Raw genomic sequence first — 16,489 nt, forward strand, 5'->3', positions numbered from 1 at the left:
AGTTCGCTGTCCTGCAGTATGATCAGCTCAGTGTCCTGCGGTATGATCAGCTCACTGTCCTGCGGTATGATCAGCTCAGTGTCCTGCGGTATGATCAGCTCACTGTCCTGCGGTATGATCAGCTCAGTGTCCTGCAGTATGATCAGCTCAGTGTCCTGCGGTATGATCAGTTCGCTGTCCTGCAGTATGATCAGCTCACTGTCCTGCGGTATGATCAGCTCAGTGTCCTGCAGTATGATCAGCTCAGTGTCCTGCGGTATGATCAGTTCGCTGTCCTGCAGTATGATCAGCTCAGTGTCCTGCAGTATGATCAGTTCGTTGCAGACTAACAGTCTGTCGTAGGATATCTAATCAATTTTTTCAAATTTTCACCTACAGACACATTTGTCAGACACAAATTCACCCTGAGGACACTTGTAACTGCACGCACGCACGCACACTCACACACACACACACTCACACACACACACACACACACACACACACACACACACACACACACACTCACACACACACACACACACACACACACACAAACTATGTCAATCTGTCAGTCAGTCAGACAACAAGGTGATCATACAAATTGCACCACTTTATTTATTTAAGGCTTTTTAGTTTACATTTGGCTACAGCCCCCCCCGCCCCCCCCACACACACAGCCAAGCAGAGTCCATAGTGGCAACTGGCGGGGGAGGGGGCCATTTACTCCCCTCCCCTCCAGATTTGCTCACCTGGGGTGGGGCGGGAAAATAACTGAGTTTTTTCACCTCGTTACGACAGAGATGTGCTGAAAAAGAAAAAGCATCTGTTCATATACCCTCCTGGTCCCGGAAGCAGCAGCGACTCCGCCCTGTCATTCTCTGAGTGACCGCTGGAGGGTAGCAGAGGCCAGCTGTATCTCAGAGGTTTAAAGATGGCGGTTTAAAGCGTGCTGCTCTGACAGAGGCATGTTCATGCAAACTTTTGAAATCGGGCTTGTGGAATAAGTCCCCTGCAGCTCTGAGAGGACTCAATTACTCTGTGTCTGAATACAAGAAAAATGTTAAAAATATTTACATGCTACATGACAACCTCAGCATTAGACATTCTCACCAGACACCAGAACATTCCAGAGAAACTTTAACCGAGCAGTCTTATCAAACAGCCTACAGACCAGCACATTCTACACTAGTATGACTGTAGTGTAGTACTATGGGCCAGCAGGTACTACAGTAATTACCATGTTGTAGAAGTTTTAAGGCAGTATTTTGGACATCCTGCTCTGTAAACCAAACTGCAGCTGCTGCTGCTGCTGCTGCTGCTGCTGCTGCTGCTTCCAAGAACTCCACAAATCACAGATCAACGAACCCCCCAGCAGCCAGTCATCCCATGCAGGAGGGAACATTCTCCATCAGCGACGCTCACTAGACCTCTGGGCCACAACACCAACTACAACTACAAGCACTTTCAACAGGATACCGAGGACATGTTGGCTGGACGTTGGTTGGGTGTCAGATGGATGTTAGGTGTGTGGTGGTTGGACGTTGGGCAGATGGAGGTTGCATGTTGGTTGGACGTTGGGTGGATGTCTGTTGGATGTATGTTGGGTGAGTAGTGATTGGATGTTGGTTAGGTGGATGGTGGTTGGGTGTCGGGTGGGGATGTACAGCGTAGCTGTCGGTGGGTCTCAGGTCAGTTTGGTGTTTGAATGCTCATCATTTTGGACGTGACATGCAGACTGTCTCCACCTTCACTGCTTCGGCCCACCCACCCGCTCCCTGCCAGCACGACTTCACAAAGAACGCCGTCAACATCTCCAGATGTTTGCTCTCTTCCGTCGTTATTTGGTTGCTTCATAAAGTGGACGACTGAGGATCTCCACGGTTTGCCACTGTGTTTTGGCCAAATCATACCCACAATACCTTGCAACAACACGGGGTAAGTATAATATAATATAGTCACACGTGACAGCAACGTGGTTTCTATCACCACATCTTCACATAAACCACCTCAACATGAAAAAACACCCGGGTCACATGGGCCAGGAGGTCATCATGGCCACTAGCCATTATGTTGACGCTCACAGGGACCCCTGTTCTCCACAGACACACACACACACACACACACACACACACACACACACACACACACACACACACAGAGAGAGCAGGGCTGGTCCAGACACGTGGTGTGAGTGAGGGCAGGGCTGGTGTCTCCTCTCTCTGCCAGATCTCCACCACTTACAGTAACTGAGAGTAAAAGTACCGCTACTATTCAAACAGTCGAAGTAGTAGTACTACTTGTGATATTTCTGATTGTTGTTTCTACTGTTCAGAAACACTTGGACATTTCAGTTGTGCTGAACAGGATCTTCATCTTGGTTCATTGTGGCGGCTCAGCGGTGACCTGGACGCTGCTTGGTTTTCAGAGACCAGTAAAAGTCAGACGGGGGACTCCTTTAATGCCCTTCAGCCCGACCTGAACCGAGGCCATTACAGGAGACGCTCCACATTCACAACCAGGGTCCTGCAGATGTTACATGAGCCATGACCTCCACTCACAACTTCTTACAGATTAACAATTTGGTTTTTAGCTAATTCAGGAACTATGTGCTAGCATCTTTAGCATCCTCTAGGAAACTGTTGGTGCTGCTAGCTAGCTAGCTCTTCATCTGCAGGGGGGGTTTTATTGGTCCCAGTCTGGGATTACTGGTGTTTCTGACGTATTTGAACCAGTTTGTTCAACTTCCTGGATGGAAGAAGGGGGGGGGGGCTCGGACCTGCTGATCTCTGCACTAAAACAACAAAGCAGATTTAGACTTTTCTTTATCATTTCACACAAAGGGTCCAGATTATAAGCAACATAATCAATACTACGAATCCACAGGTTGGACCAGAACCACAGATAGACAGAGTTAGTCCGGGTTGTTGTGGGGTCTTCGCCTGCTTGAAGAAACAAGTGTACATTGTCAATATGGATCCCCGTCCTGCATCACGTCTCCATGGTGATGTTCCGACAGAACTACAGGAGAATCACTGGGTGCTCAGCGAAAGCTAGCGGCCAAACTCTGTGCATGTATGACTCTGATCAGACTTAACAGGAAGCAGAGGAGAGAGAACCCGATAAGCACCGCCCCTAGCACCAGCAGCCAATGACGGAATCATCTTCATCATCTTGGCCATCATCTTCATCACTTCTGCTTTTAATGTTTCCAAGTCAACAGTTTGTTAGTGACAGCTGTACAGGGATCCAATGGAGATGATGAGTTGATGGAGGCAGGGTTCAGAGGTCTGTTTGAAGGTCAATAATATTGGTTTATGTTGAAGGGGCGTGGCCAAGAAGGAAGAGGTCCTGTGATTGGTTGGTCGTTTGTCAGGTGGGTGGAACACCTGGAGAAGAGACAGATTTAGTGTTGCAGTAGTAGCAGGGCAGGCGTACAGCATCTACCCTGTCAATCATAACACAACCTGTATCTGTCAATCATAACACAAACTATCTGTCAATCACGACACAAACTGTAACTGTCCATCATAACACAAACTATCAGTCAATCATAACACAAACTGTATCTGTCAATCATAACACAAACTGTCAATCATAACACAAACTATCAGCCAATCATAACACAAACTATCAGTCAATCATAACACAAACTGTATCTGTCAATCATAACACAAACTGTATCTGTCAATCATAACACAAACTATCTGTCAATCATGATATAACCTGTATCTGTCAGTCATAACACAAACTATCTGTCAATCATAACACAAACTATCCGTCAATCACGACACAAACTGTAACTGTCAATCATAACACAAACTATCAGTCAATCATAACACAAACTGTATCTGTCAATCATAACACAAACTGTATCTGTCAATCATAACACAAACTGTCAATCATAACACAAACTGTATCTGTCAATCATAACACAAACTATCTGTCAATCATGACACAAACTGTAACTGTCAATCATAACACAAACTACCTGTCAATCATAACAAACTGTAACTGTCGATCATAACACACGCTGTGTGTGTGTGTGTGTGTGTGTGTGTGTGTGTGTGTGTGTGTGTGTGTGTGTGTGTGTGTGTGTGTGTGTGTGTTTACCTGTTTATTAAAGCAGTTGACAGTTGGATTTCTTGCGAGCTTTACCAGGAGTCGGAGTCTTCCTGTTAATCTGCCGCACCAGGTCATAGAATATCTACACACACACACACACACACACACACACACACACACACACACACACACACACACACACACACACGCAGTTAAGCATAAACTGGAAACAAAAATATTTGGATGTCAAGTGTTTGTGTAGCAAAGTGTGTGTGTGTGTGTGTGTGTGTGTGTGTGTGTGTGTGTGTGTGTGTGTGTGTGTGTGTGTGTGTGTGTGTGTGTGTGTGTGTGTGGTGACCTCGTTGACATTGATCTTGCTCTTGGCAGATGTTTCCAGAAAAGCGCAGGAGTTCCACTGGGCAGCAAGCGTCTGGCCCTGCTCATGGCCCACCACCCGCTCCGCCTCCAGGTCACATTTATTCCCCACCAGGACCATAGGAACCTGCACACACACACACACACACACACACACACACACACACACACACACACACACACACACACACACACACACACACACACACTGTTAAAGTGTGCATGCAGCCTGTTTATAGTATATCTCTGTGTTTATGATTTGTATGGTTTACTACGTGTGTGTGTGTGTGTGTGTGTGTGTGTGTAGTGTGTGTAGTAGCATGAGCAAAGTGAATAGAGCGGGTCAATAGTGTTTGTATGGCAGTACTGCGTAGCATGTATAACATGTTTGTAACGTGTGAAGCATGTATAACATGTTTGTAACATCTGTAGCATGTATAATGTGTTTGTAACATGTGTAGCATGTATAACTTATTTGTAACGTGTAGCATGTAAAACATGTGTATAACATGTGTAGCATTTATAACATGTTTGTAATGTGTGAAGCATGTATAACATGTTTGTAACATCTGTAGCATGTATAACATGTTTGTAACGTGTGAAGCATGTATAACATGTTTGTAACATGTGTAGCATGTATAATGTGTTTGTAACATGTGTAGCATGTATAACTTATTTGTAACGTGTAGCATGTAAAACATGTGTATAACATGTGTAGCATTTATAGCATGTTTGTAATGTGTGAAGCATGTATAACATGTTTGTAACATGTGTAGCATGTATAACGGGTTTGTAACATCTGTAGCATGTATAATATATTTGTAACATGTGTAGCATGTATAATGTATTTGTAACATGTGTAGCATGTATAACTTATTTGTAACGTGTAGCATGTAAAACATGTGTATAACATGTGTAGCATTTATAACATGTTTGTAGCGTGTGTAGCATGTATAACATGTTTGTAACATCTGTAGCATGTATAATGTGTTTGTAACATCTGTAGCATGTATAACGGGTTTGTAACATCTGTAGCATGTACAATATATTTGTGACGTGTGTAGCATGTATAATGTGTTTGTAACATGTGTAGCATGTATAACTTATTTGTAACGTGTAGCATGTAAAACATGTGTATAACATGTGTAGCATGTATAACATGTTTGTAATGTGTGATGCATGTATAACATGTTTGTAACGTGTGTATCATGAATAACATGTTTATAATATGTGTAGCATGTATAACATGTTTGTAACGTGTAGCATGCATGTGTTTGCAATGTGTGTAGCATGTATAACATGTTTATAGCGTGTGTAGCATGTCTAATGTGTTTGTAACGTGTGTAGCATTATAACGTGTTTGTCATGTGTACAGCATGTATAACATGTTTGTAACATGTGTAGCATGTATGATGTGTTTGTAACGTGTGTAGCATTATAACGTGTTTATAACATGTGTAGCACGTGTAACATATATAACGTGTTTGTAACTTTTTTGCATGTATAACATGTTATAACATTGTAGCGTGTATAACATGGTTATAACGTGTGTAGCATGTATAACATGTGTAGCCTGTATAACGTGTTTGTAGCGTGTGTAGCATGTGTAACATGTTTGTAACATGTATAGCATTATAACGTGTTATGGCGTGTTTAGCATGTATAACATGTATCTAACATGTGTAGCATGGCATGATATCACATCATCAAGATGCCGCCACAGACGGTAGCCTCGGTTCTGCGCTTTCGTGTACTGTCTGTGTTTTTGCTTATGTGTTTATTTTCCAGCGCCCTCTCACTGATCACATACAACAGGGAAGAAGTCTTAACTCTCCAACTGTCCACTGTCTCCAACTGCTCACCGGACAAACCGAAACTCCAACTGGCCACTGGACACACCGAAACTCCAACTGTCCACTGGACACACCGAAACTCCAACTGGCCACTGGACACACCGAAACTCCAACTGTCCACTGGACACATCGAAACTCCAACTGTCCACTGGACAAACCGAAACTCCAACTGTCCACTGGACAAACCGAAACTCCAACTGGCCACCGGACAAACCGAAACTCCAACTGTCCACCGGACACACCGAAACTCCAACTGTCCACTGGACACACCGAAACTCCAACTGTCCACTGGACAAACCGAAACTCCAACTGGCTACTGGACAAACCGAAACTCCAACTGGCCACTGGACAAAGCGAAACTCCAACTGGCCACTGGACAAACCGAAACTCCAACTGTCCACCGGACACACCGAAACTCCAACTGGCCACTGGACACGCCGAAACTCCAACTGGCAACTGGACAAACAGAAACTCCAACTGGCCACTGGACACACCAAAACTCCAACTGGCCAGTGGACAAACCGAAACTCCAACTGTCCACTGGACACACCGAAACTCCAACTGTCCACTGGACACAGCGAAACTCCACTGTCCACTGGACACACCGAAACTCCAACTGGCCACTGGACAAACCGAAACTCCAACTGGCCACTGGACACACCAAAACTCCAACTGGCCACTGGACAAACCGAAACTCCAACTGGCCACCGGACAAACCGAAACTCCAACTGTCCACCGGACAAACCGAAACTCCAAATGTCCACTGGACACATCGAAACTCCAACTGGCCACCGGACACACCGAAACTCCAACTGTCCACTGGACAAACCGAAACTCCAACTGGCCACTGGACACACCGAAACTCCAACTGTCCACTGGACACACCGAAACTCCAACTGGCCACTGGACAAACCGAAACTCCAACTGTCCACCGGACACACCGAAACTCCAACTGGCCACTGGACACACCGAAACTCCAACTGGCAACTGGACAAACAGAAACTCCAACTGGCCACTGGACACACCAAAACTCCAACTGGCCAGTGGACAAACCGAAACTCCAACTGTCCACTGGACACACCAAAACTCCAACTGTCCACTGGACACACCGAAACTCCAACTGTCCACTGGACACACCGAAACTCCAACTGTCCACTGGACAAACCGAAACTCCAACTGGCTACTGGACAAACCGAAACTCCAACTGGCCACTGGACAAAGCGAAACTCCAACTGGCCACTGGACAAACCGAAACCCCAACTGTCCACCGGACACACCGAAACTCCAACTGGCCACTGGACACACCGAAACTCCAACTGGCAACTGGACAAACAGAAACTCCAACTGGCCACTGGACACACCAAAACTCCAACTGGCCAGTGGACAAACCGAAACTCCAACTGTCCACTGGACACACCGAAACTCCAACTGTCCACTGGACACAGCGAAACTCCAACTGTCCACTGGACACACCGAAACTCCAACTGGCCACTGGACAAACCGAAACTCCAACTGGCCACTGGACACACCAAAACTCCAACTGGCCACTGGACAAACCGAAACTCCAACTGGCCACCGGACAAACCGAAACTCCAACTGTCCACCGGACAAACCGAAACTGTCCACTGGACACATCGAAACTCCAACTGGCCACTGGACACACCGAAACTCCAACTGTCCACTGGACAAACCGAAACTCCAACTGGCCACTGGACACACCGAAACTCCAACTGTCCACTGGACACACCGAAACTCCAACTGGCCACTGGACAAACCGAAACTCCAACTGTCCACCGGACACACCGAAACTCCAACTGGCCACTGGACACACCGAAACTCCAACTGGCAACTGGACAAACAGAAACTCCAACTGGCCACTGGACACACCAAAACTCCAACTGGCCAGTGGACAAACCGAAACTCCAACTGTCCACTGGACACACCAAAACTCCAACTGTCCACTGGACACACCGAAACTCCAACTGTCCACTGGACACACCGAAACTCCAACTGGCCACTGGACAAACCGAAACTCCAACTGGCCACTGGACACACCAAAACTCCAACTGGCCACTGGACAAACCGAAACTCCAACTGGCCACCGGACAAACCGAAACTCCAACTGTCCACCGGACAAACCGAAACTCCAAATGTCCACTGGACACATCGAAACTCCAACTGGCCACTGGACACACCGAAACTCCAACTGTCCACTGGACAAACCGAAACTCCAACTGGCCACTGGACAAACCGAAACTCCAACTGGCCACTGGACAAGCCGAAACTCCAACTGTCCACCGGACACACCGAAACTCCAACTGGCCACTGGACACACCGAAACTCCAACTGGCAAATGGACAAACCGAAACTCCAACTGGCAACTGGACAAACCGAAACTCCAACTGGCCACTGGACACACCAAAACTCCAACTGGCCACTGGACACACCGAAACTCCAACTGGCCACTAGACAAAGCGAAACTCCAACTGGCCACTGGACAAACCGAAACTCCAACTGTCCACTGGACACACCAAAACTCCAACTGTCCACTGGACACACCTAAACTCCAACTGGCGACTGGACAAACCGAAACTCCAACTGTCCACTGGACAAACCGAAACTCCAACTGGCCACTGGACACACCGAAACTCCATCTGGCCACTGGACAAAGCGAAACTCCAACTGTCCACTGGACAAACCGAAACTCCAATTGTCCACTGGACACACCGAAACTCCAACTGTCCACCGGACACACCGAAACTCCAACTGGCCACTGGACACACCGAAACTCCAACTGGCAACTGGACAAACAGAAACTCCAACTGGCCACTGGACACACCAAAACTCCAACTGGCCAGTGGACAAACCGAAACTCCAACTGTCCACTGGACACACCAAAACTCCAACTGTCCACTGGACACACCGAAACTCCAACTGTCCACTGGACACACCGAAACTCCAACTGGCCACTGGACAAACCGAAACTCCAACTGGCCACTGGACACACCAAAACTCCAACTGGCCACTGGACAAACCGAAACTCCAACTGGCCACCGGACAAACCGAAACTCCAACTGTCCACCGGACAAACCGAAACTCCAAATGTCCACTGGACACATCGAAACTCCAACTGGCCACTGGACACACCGAAACTCCAACTGTCCACTGGACAAACCGAAACTCCAACTGGCCACTGGACAAACCGAAACTCCAACTGGCCACTGGACAAACCGAAACTCCAACTGTCCACCGGACACACCGAAACTCCAACTGGCCACTGGACACACCGAAACTCCAACTGGCAAATGGACAAACCGAAACTCCAACTGGCAACTGGACAAACCGAAACTCCAACTGGCCACTGGACACACCAAAACTCCAACTGGCCACTGGACACACCGAAACTCCAACTGGCCACTAGACAAAGCGAAACTCCAACTGGCCACTGGACAAACCGAAACTCCAACTGTCCACTTGACACACCAAAACTCCAACTGTCCACTGGACACACCTAAACTCCAACTGGCGACTGGACAAACCGAAACTCCAACTGTCCACTGGACAAACCGAAACTCCAACTGGCCACTGGACACACCGAAACTCCATCTGGCCACTGGACAAAGCGAAACTCCAACTGTCCACTGGACAAACCGAAACTCCAATTGTCCACTGGACACACCGAAACTCCAACTGTCCACTGGACAAAGCAAAACTCCAACTGGCCACTGGACAAACCGAAACTCCAGCTGGCCACTGGACACACCGAAACTCCAACTGGCCACTGGACACACCGAAACTCCAACTGGCCACTGGACAAAGCGAAACTCCAACTGGCCACTGGACAAAGCGAAACTCCAGCTGGCCACTGGACAAACCGAAACTCCAACTGGCCACTGGACAAAGCGAAACTCCAGCTGGCCACTAGACAAAGCGAAACTCCAGCTGGCCACTGGACAAACCGAAACTCCAACTGGCCACTGGACAAAGCGAAACTCCAATTGTCCACTGGACAAACTGAACAGACTTTTTTACCGACTTCAACTGAGCGTTTTATCAAAAGTCTTGCTGAGGTCTTGACTGGTCCAGCCCTGTGCGGACTATGACGAAGACGCTGAAAGAGGAAGCGAACCGGAGCGCTCGTTAAACTGCGACAGTGAAGATTGAGGCCGCGCTTCCATCAATCCACCTGGCGAATGTCCACTCTCTGGCCCAGAAGATACACGAACTCCCGGTCCAACAAAGCCAGAAACACGCTCACAAAGGAGATCAGGGTGGCAGAAAGGTGCTACTCTGGAAATGTGAAAAACAGGTTCCCTGCAAACGACCCATCATCAGTCTGGAGAGGTTTGAGAGACATTACCAACTACAGGAGACCCCCCCACCCCCGCCCACACACTGCAGGGAACCACCAAGGCTGACGACCTAAATGGGTTTTACTTCAGGTTTGAAAAGCAAAAGTTCCCACCCCTCACCCTTTCTGGCCACAACACACAACCAACTGCCCTCCTGCCAACCCCCCCCCCCTCACCGAACCCCCACCCGCACTCAGGATCTGTGTTGAGGATGTGCACCAGCTCTCCAAGTGACAGAAGACCAGGAAGACACCGGACCCAGATGGCGTGTCACCCTCCTGTCTTAAAGTCTGTGCTGACCAGCTGATCCTCATTTTCACACTGACCTTCAACAGACCACTGGAGCTGTGTGAAGTCCCCTCCTGCTTCAACAAACCTGTATCACAGGATTAAATGACTACAAACAAGCCTGTTGCTCTAATGTCTGTGGTCATGAAATCCTTTGAGAGACTGGTGTTGGCCCACCTGAAGGAAATCACAGGCCTCTTTGCTCGACCCCCTGCAGTTTGACTACCGAGCAAAGAGGTCAGTGGATGATGCAGTCAACATGGGATGCTCTACATCTTCCAACACCTCGACTCCTCCATATAACGGGGGAATGATTTTGATTTCATGGGGGAAGGGTTTTGATATCATGGGGGAATGGTTTTGATATCATGGGGGAATGGTTTTGATATCAAGGGGGAATGGTTTTGATATCATGGGGGAATGGTTTTGATATCAAGGGGGAATGGTTTTGATATCATGGGGGAATGATTTTGATATCAAGGGGGAATGGTTTTGATATCATGGGGGAATGGTTTTGATATCAAGGGGGAATGGTTTTGATATCATGGGGGAATGATTTTGATTTCATGGGGGAAGGGTTTTGATATCATGGGGGAATGGTTTTGATATCATGGGGGAATGGTTTTGATATCAAGGGGGAATGGTTTTGATATCATGGGGGAATGGTTTTGATATCAAGGGGGAATGGTTTTGATATCATGGGGGAATGGTTTTGATATCAAGGGGGAATGGTTTTGATATCATGGGGGAATGGTTTTGATATCAAGGGGGAATGGTTTTGATATCAAGGGGGAATGGTTTTGATATCAAGGGGGAATGGTTTTGATATCATGGGGGAATGGTTTTGATATCATGGGGGAATGGTTTTGATATCAAGGGGGAATGGTTTTGATATCATGGGGGAAAGGTTTTGATATCAAGGGGGAATGGTTTTGATATCATGGGGGAATGGTTTTGATATCATGGGGGAATGGTTTTGATATCACGGGGGAATGGTTTTGATATCAAGGGGGAATGGTTTTGATATCGTGGGGGAAAGGTTTTGATATCACGGGGGAATGGTTTTGATATCAAGGGGGAATGGTTTTGATATCACGGGCGAATGGTTTCGATATCAAGGGGGAATGGTTTTGATATCATGGGGCAAGGGTTTTGATATCAAGGGGGAATGGTTTTGATATCACGGGCGAATGGTTTTGATATCAAGGGGGAATGGTTTTGATATCATGGGGCAAGGGTTTTGATATCAAGGGGGAATGGTTTTGATATCATGGGGCAAGGGTTTTGATATCAAGGGGGAATGGTTTTGATATCATGGGGGAATGGTTTTGATATCATGGGGGAAGGGTTTTGATATCAAGGGGGAATGGTTTTGATATCATGGGGCAAGGGTTTTGATATCAAGGGGGAAGGGTTTTGATATCAAGGGGGAATGGTTTTGATATCATGGGGGAATGGTTTTGATATCATGGGGGATGATTTTGATATCAAGGGGGAATGGTTTTGATATCATGGGGGAATGGTTTTGATATCAAGGGGGAATGGTTCTGATATCACGGGGGAATGGTTCTAATATCAAGGGGGAATGGTTTTGATATCACGGGGGAATGGTTTTGATATCAAGGGGGAATGGTTTTGATATCAAGGGGGAATGGTTTTGATATCATGGGGGAATGGTTCTGATATCAAGGGGGAATGGTTTTGATATCACGGGGGAATGGTTTTGATATCAAGGGGGAATGGTTTTGATATCACAGGCGAATGGTTTTGATATCAAGGGGGAATGGTTTTGATATCATGGGGCAAGGGTTTTGATATCAAGGGGGAATGGTTTTGATATCATGGGGCAAGGGTTTTGATATCAAGGGGGAAGGGTTTTGATATCAAGGGGGAATGGTTTTGATATCATGGGGGAATGGTTCTGATATCATGGGGCAAGGGTTTTGATATCATGGGGGAATGGTTTTGATATCAAGGGGGAATGGTTTTGATATCATGGGGGAATGGTTTTGATATCATGGGGCAAGGGTTTTGATATCGAGGGGGAAGGGTTTTGATATCATGGGGCAAGGGTTTTGATATCAAGGGGGAATGGTTTTGATATCATGGGGGAAGGGTTTTGATATCAAGGGGGAATGGTTTTGATATCATGGGGGAATGGTTTTGATATCATGGGGGAAGGGTTTTGATATCAAGGGGGAATGGTTTTGATATCATGGGGCAAGGGTTTTGATATCAAGGGGGAAGGGTTTTGATATCAAGGGGGAATGGTTTTGATATCATGGGGGAATGGTTCTGATATCATGGGGCAAGGGTTTTGATATCATGGGGGAATGGTTTTGATATCAAGGGGGAATGGTTTTGATATCATGGGGGAAGGGTTTTGATATCATGGGGCAAGGGTTTTGATATCGAGGGGGAAGGGTTTTGATATCATGGGGCAAGGGTTTTGATATCAAGGGGGAAGGGTTTTGATATCATGGGGCAAGGGTTTTGATATCATGGGGCAAGGGTTTTGATATCAAGGGGGAATGGTTTTGATATCAAGGGGGAATGGTTTTGATATCAAGGGGGAATGCTTTTGATATCAAGGGGGAATGGTTCTGATATCAAGGGGGAATGCTTTTGATATCACGGGGGAATGGTTTTTGGATAAATAAAAACGTATTTTTTGAAAAAACGACCCGTGATTCCTCTTGCATGCCGGTTTGGGCCCTACAGCCAAGTAGGCTTTGGTTTCTCAGGAAATGTAAATTCAACTGTACGTTGCCACTGTTGAATAATAACTTTTTGAAGTGGAGTTTTTGGCGCTGTTCCTGTTTTAGCTAATTCAACCGCTGATTGTTGAAGGTTCGAAGAGAAAGATTGTTTTCTTTGCATATCATCATGATAAGCATTTATTTCATCTTGTTCTTTTATACTTGTAGAGAAGATGTTTCGAATTCTTCTGTAACTTCTATTTTGGTGATGGAGGCGACAATGTCAGTTCTCATGTTAAATTTCTCTTTCTTTTTCTTCAATTCAACTTCCTCCATTTCCAAATAAAGCTGTTCAACTCATGCAGCGCCCCGAGCTGGACGCTCTGCTCATTGTACCTCAGCTGTCCTGTATTGGGCTGAGCGTGAGGCAGAGGCCCTTGATGATCCACGTCTCCTATGAGATGCTGTACTGGCCAGTGGCTGTGCAACGCTGTCCTCCCACCTGACAGACGACTGGTCCTTGTTAGATTCAGAAACGTCCTCTTTCCGTCCCTCCACTTCATCCGTGAAATTATCATAATGCAACATTTTCACTTCAAACCAACTCTCATCGGTATATTGTTCATCTTGAGATTACGTGTGCACAGTTTTATGGAATTCCTTAAAATCAATCAATGCGATTTTAAGGCCTTCAACTCTTTCAGTTACATCATCTATATTTCCATCAAGATGTATCAATTGTCTTATTTCATTCATTTTCTGTGTACATTTTCCCAATTTAGTTCTACGGGATTGAATCAATGACATCAGCTCACTATCTACAGCAGCTGCAGCAGTCTGGCTGGCCTGTTTCAGTTCATCCACTTTTCTCATCTTTTATTAAAAACACTTTAGGACGGTCAGTCCACTCATTTATGTGCACCAAAGTGCTTCTCAATTCAATTAACAAAGACAAAAATAGCACAACGCACCATCCTTAAGCACATTTCATTCAACTCTGCAACAAGTCAGGAATCAGGAATCAGCAACACTTTGTCGTTTCCCCCAACCCACAGCAGTGCGACACAAAGACAAAAACACATGTGCAAAAGCTAAAGCACGTCAAGAACACACATACTAACACTAATATCGATCTAAACCAGCACACATATCCAAACTAAACAAAAAATAAAACTAAATAAACCACTGTCCAGGAGAACGAACGTCAGCCAGGATGGCTGTCGGAACTACCAGTCTGCATGGGCTAGCAGTGAGCTTAGCCTGCCCCGCTTCCGCATCCTGTCACACCGCCCTCGGTATTTCCTCCTCAGGCACAGCTCCAGGCAGGGGCCGTGGTCCTTGGGCCCACCGGATGCAGCAGACCTGGCTCCCCCAGCCGATCCAGTGCAGCTCTCCCAGCCAGACACCCTTGACACACCTTCCCGCAGTCCATACGACGACACCAAAAACACAGTCAACGCCAGGTGAGGCCGCCGCCAGACCGCCCTCGGTGTTATCGGAACTGTCAGTGTGCATGGGCTAGCAGTTAGCTTAGCTTCTCCTCTTCCGCATCCTTTCAGACCGCCCTCAGTGTTACCTCCTCAGTCGCAGCTCCAGGCAGGGCTGTGGTCCCTGGGCCCACAAGGCAGACCAAGTTCTCCCAGCCATCAAACGAAGACAAACTTAAACATAGATGTGGACAAAGACACTGCATGGTTGGTACTGGGTGAGGCCGCTGCAAATGTGAATTTGCACCGCCATCTTCCCACACCGACTTCCAGTGAGGGAAGATGCATTCTGAAGATAAATTCTGCGGAGGGGAAGGAAGCACCATTGTCAGAGACGATGACATCTGGCAACCCGTGAGTTGCAAAGAGGAGTCTTGGTGTGCTGATGACTGTAGAGGATGACATGGAACTCACCATGGACACATCTAACCACTTAAAGTGTGAGTCCACTACTATGAGGAATGTCTTTCCTTGGAATGGACCAGCAAAATCAATGTGTAGATGGGCCAATTTCTTAGTCGTCCACTCCCAAGGATGCAGCTGTGCTGTAGGTGGCGTGTGACGAGACCTCTGGCAGGTTTCACAGGCTTTGACCATTTCCTCTATCTCTGTATCCATACCTGGCCACCATGCATAACTTCTTAATAGGCCTTTCATGTGCGCAATGCCAGAGTGTGCATCGTGCAGCATGGCGAGAACCTCCTTCCTCACCAGGTTGGGAATAACTACACGACTCCCCCATAACAAACAGTTCTTGTGTGCAGACAACTCATGACAGCAGACGAGAAATGGCTTGAAACGGCCGTCGGGCGCATCTGTTAGCCATCCATGTAGAATCCAGCGCAGCACACGGGACAGACCGGATCTTTCAAAGAAAGGGCAGCACTTTATTTTATTTTTTATCTTTTGCATGCAACGCGGTCTGGCACCATTTCCAGCAAAGGCTCTTCTAGGGGTGGTGGCATCTCAGTCACAGCAGCGGGCAGTGGTAAACGACTCAAAGCATCTGCATTCGCCAGCTGTTTACCTGGCCGATAGCTCAACTCATAGTCATGGGCCCCAAGGATCCCACTCCAACGCAGCATGCGTGGGGGCAGGACTGGTGGCACTGGAGTGGTGCAGTAGGCCTAAGAGGGGTTTGTGGCCAGTGAAAATCACAAAGTGGTGGCCAGAGAGGTATTGATGAAATTTCTTGACTGCAAAAATGACTGCCAATGCCTCTTTGTCGATTTGTGCATGATCCCTCTGTGTGGAGGACAGCGTCCTGGATGCAAAGCAGATGGGAGCCTCTCGGCCATCCGGCTCCACATGGAAGAGCAGCGCCTCCATGCCATGAGGTGAGGCATCACACGCCAGTGCCAGGGGTTTTGTCACATCACAGTGTGCTAGCA

At 47.1% G+C, this 16,489-nt stretch overlaps 1 protein-coding gene across 3 annotated transcripts in view; it reads right to left on the reverse strand.

The window, feature by feature from the left end:
• Positions 1 to 580: 580 nt before the first annotated feature.
• Positions 581 to 16,489, reverse strand: part of LOC130108962 (ras-related protein Rap-1b) — a 36,382-nt gene continuing 20,473 nt past the window's right edge. For all 3 annotated transcript variants that reach the window (XM_056275624.1, XM_056275623.1, XM_056275625.1), the window contains exons 6-8: positions 4,403 to 4,546; positions 4,093 to 4,186; positions 581 to 3,368 (exon numbers count right to left, since the gene is read on the reverse strand). In XM_056275624.1, coding sequence (XP_056131599.1) covers positions 4,100 to 4,186; positions 4,403 to 4,546 — 231 coding nt within the window. In that variant the 3' untranslated portion in view covers positions 581 to 3,368; positions 4,093 to 4,099. The remainder of the gene's footprint in view (positions 3,369 to 4,092; positions 4,187 to 4,402; positions 4,547 to 16,489) is intronic.

This window comes from Lampris incognitus, chromosome 3 (assembly GCF_029633865.1).
Source record: "Lampris incognitus isolate fLamInc1 chromosome 3, fLamInc1.hap2, whole genome shotgun sequence".
In the NCBI taxonomy this organism is placed as follows: domain Eukaryota; kingdom Metazoa; phylum Chordata; class Actinopteri; order Lampriformes; family Lampridae; genus Lampris; species Lampris incognitus.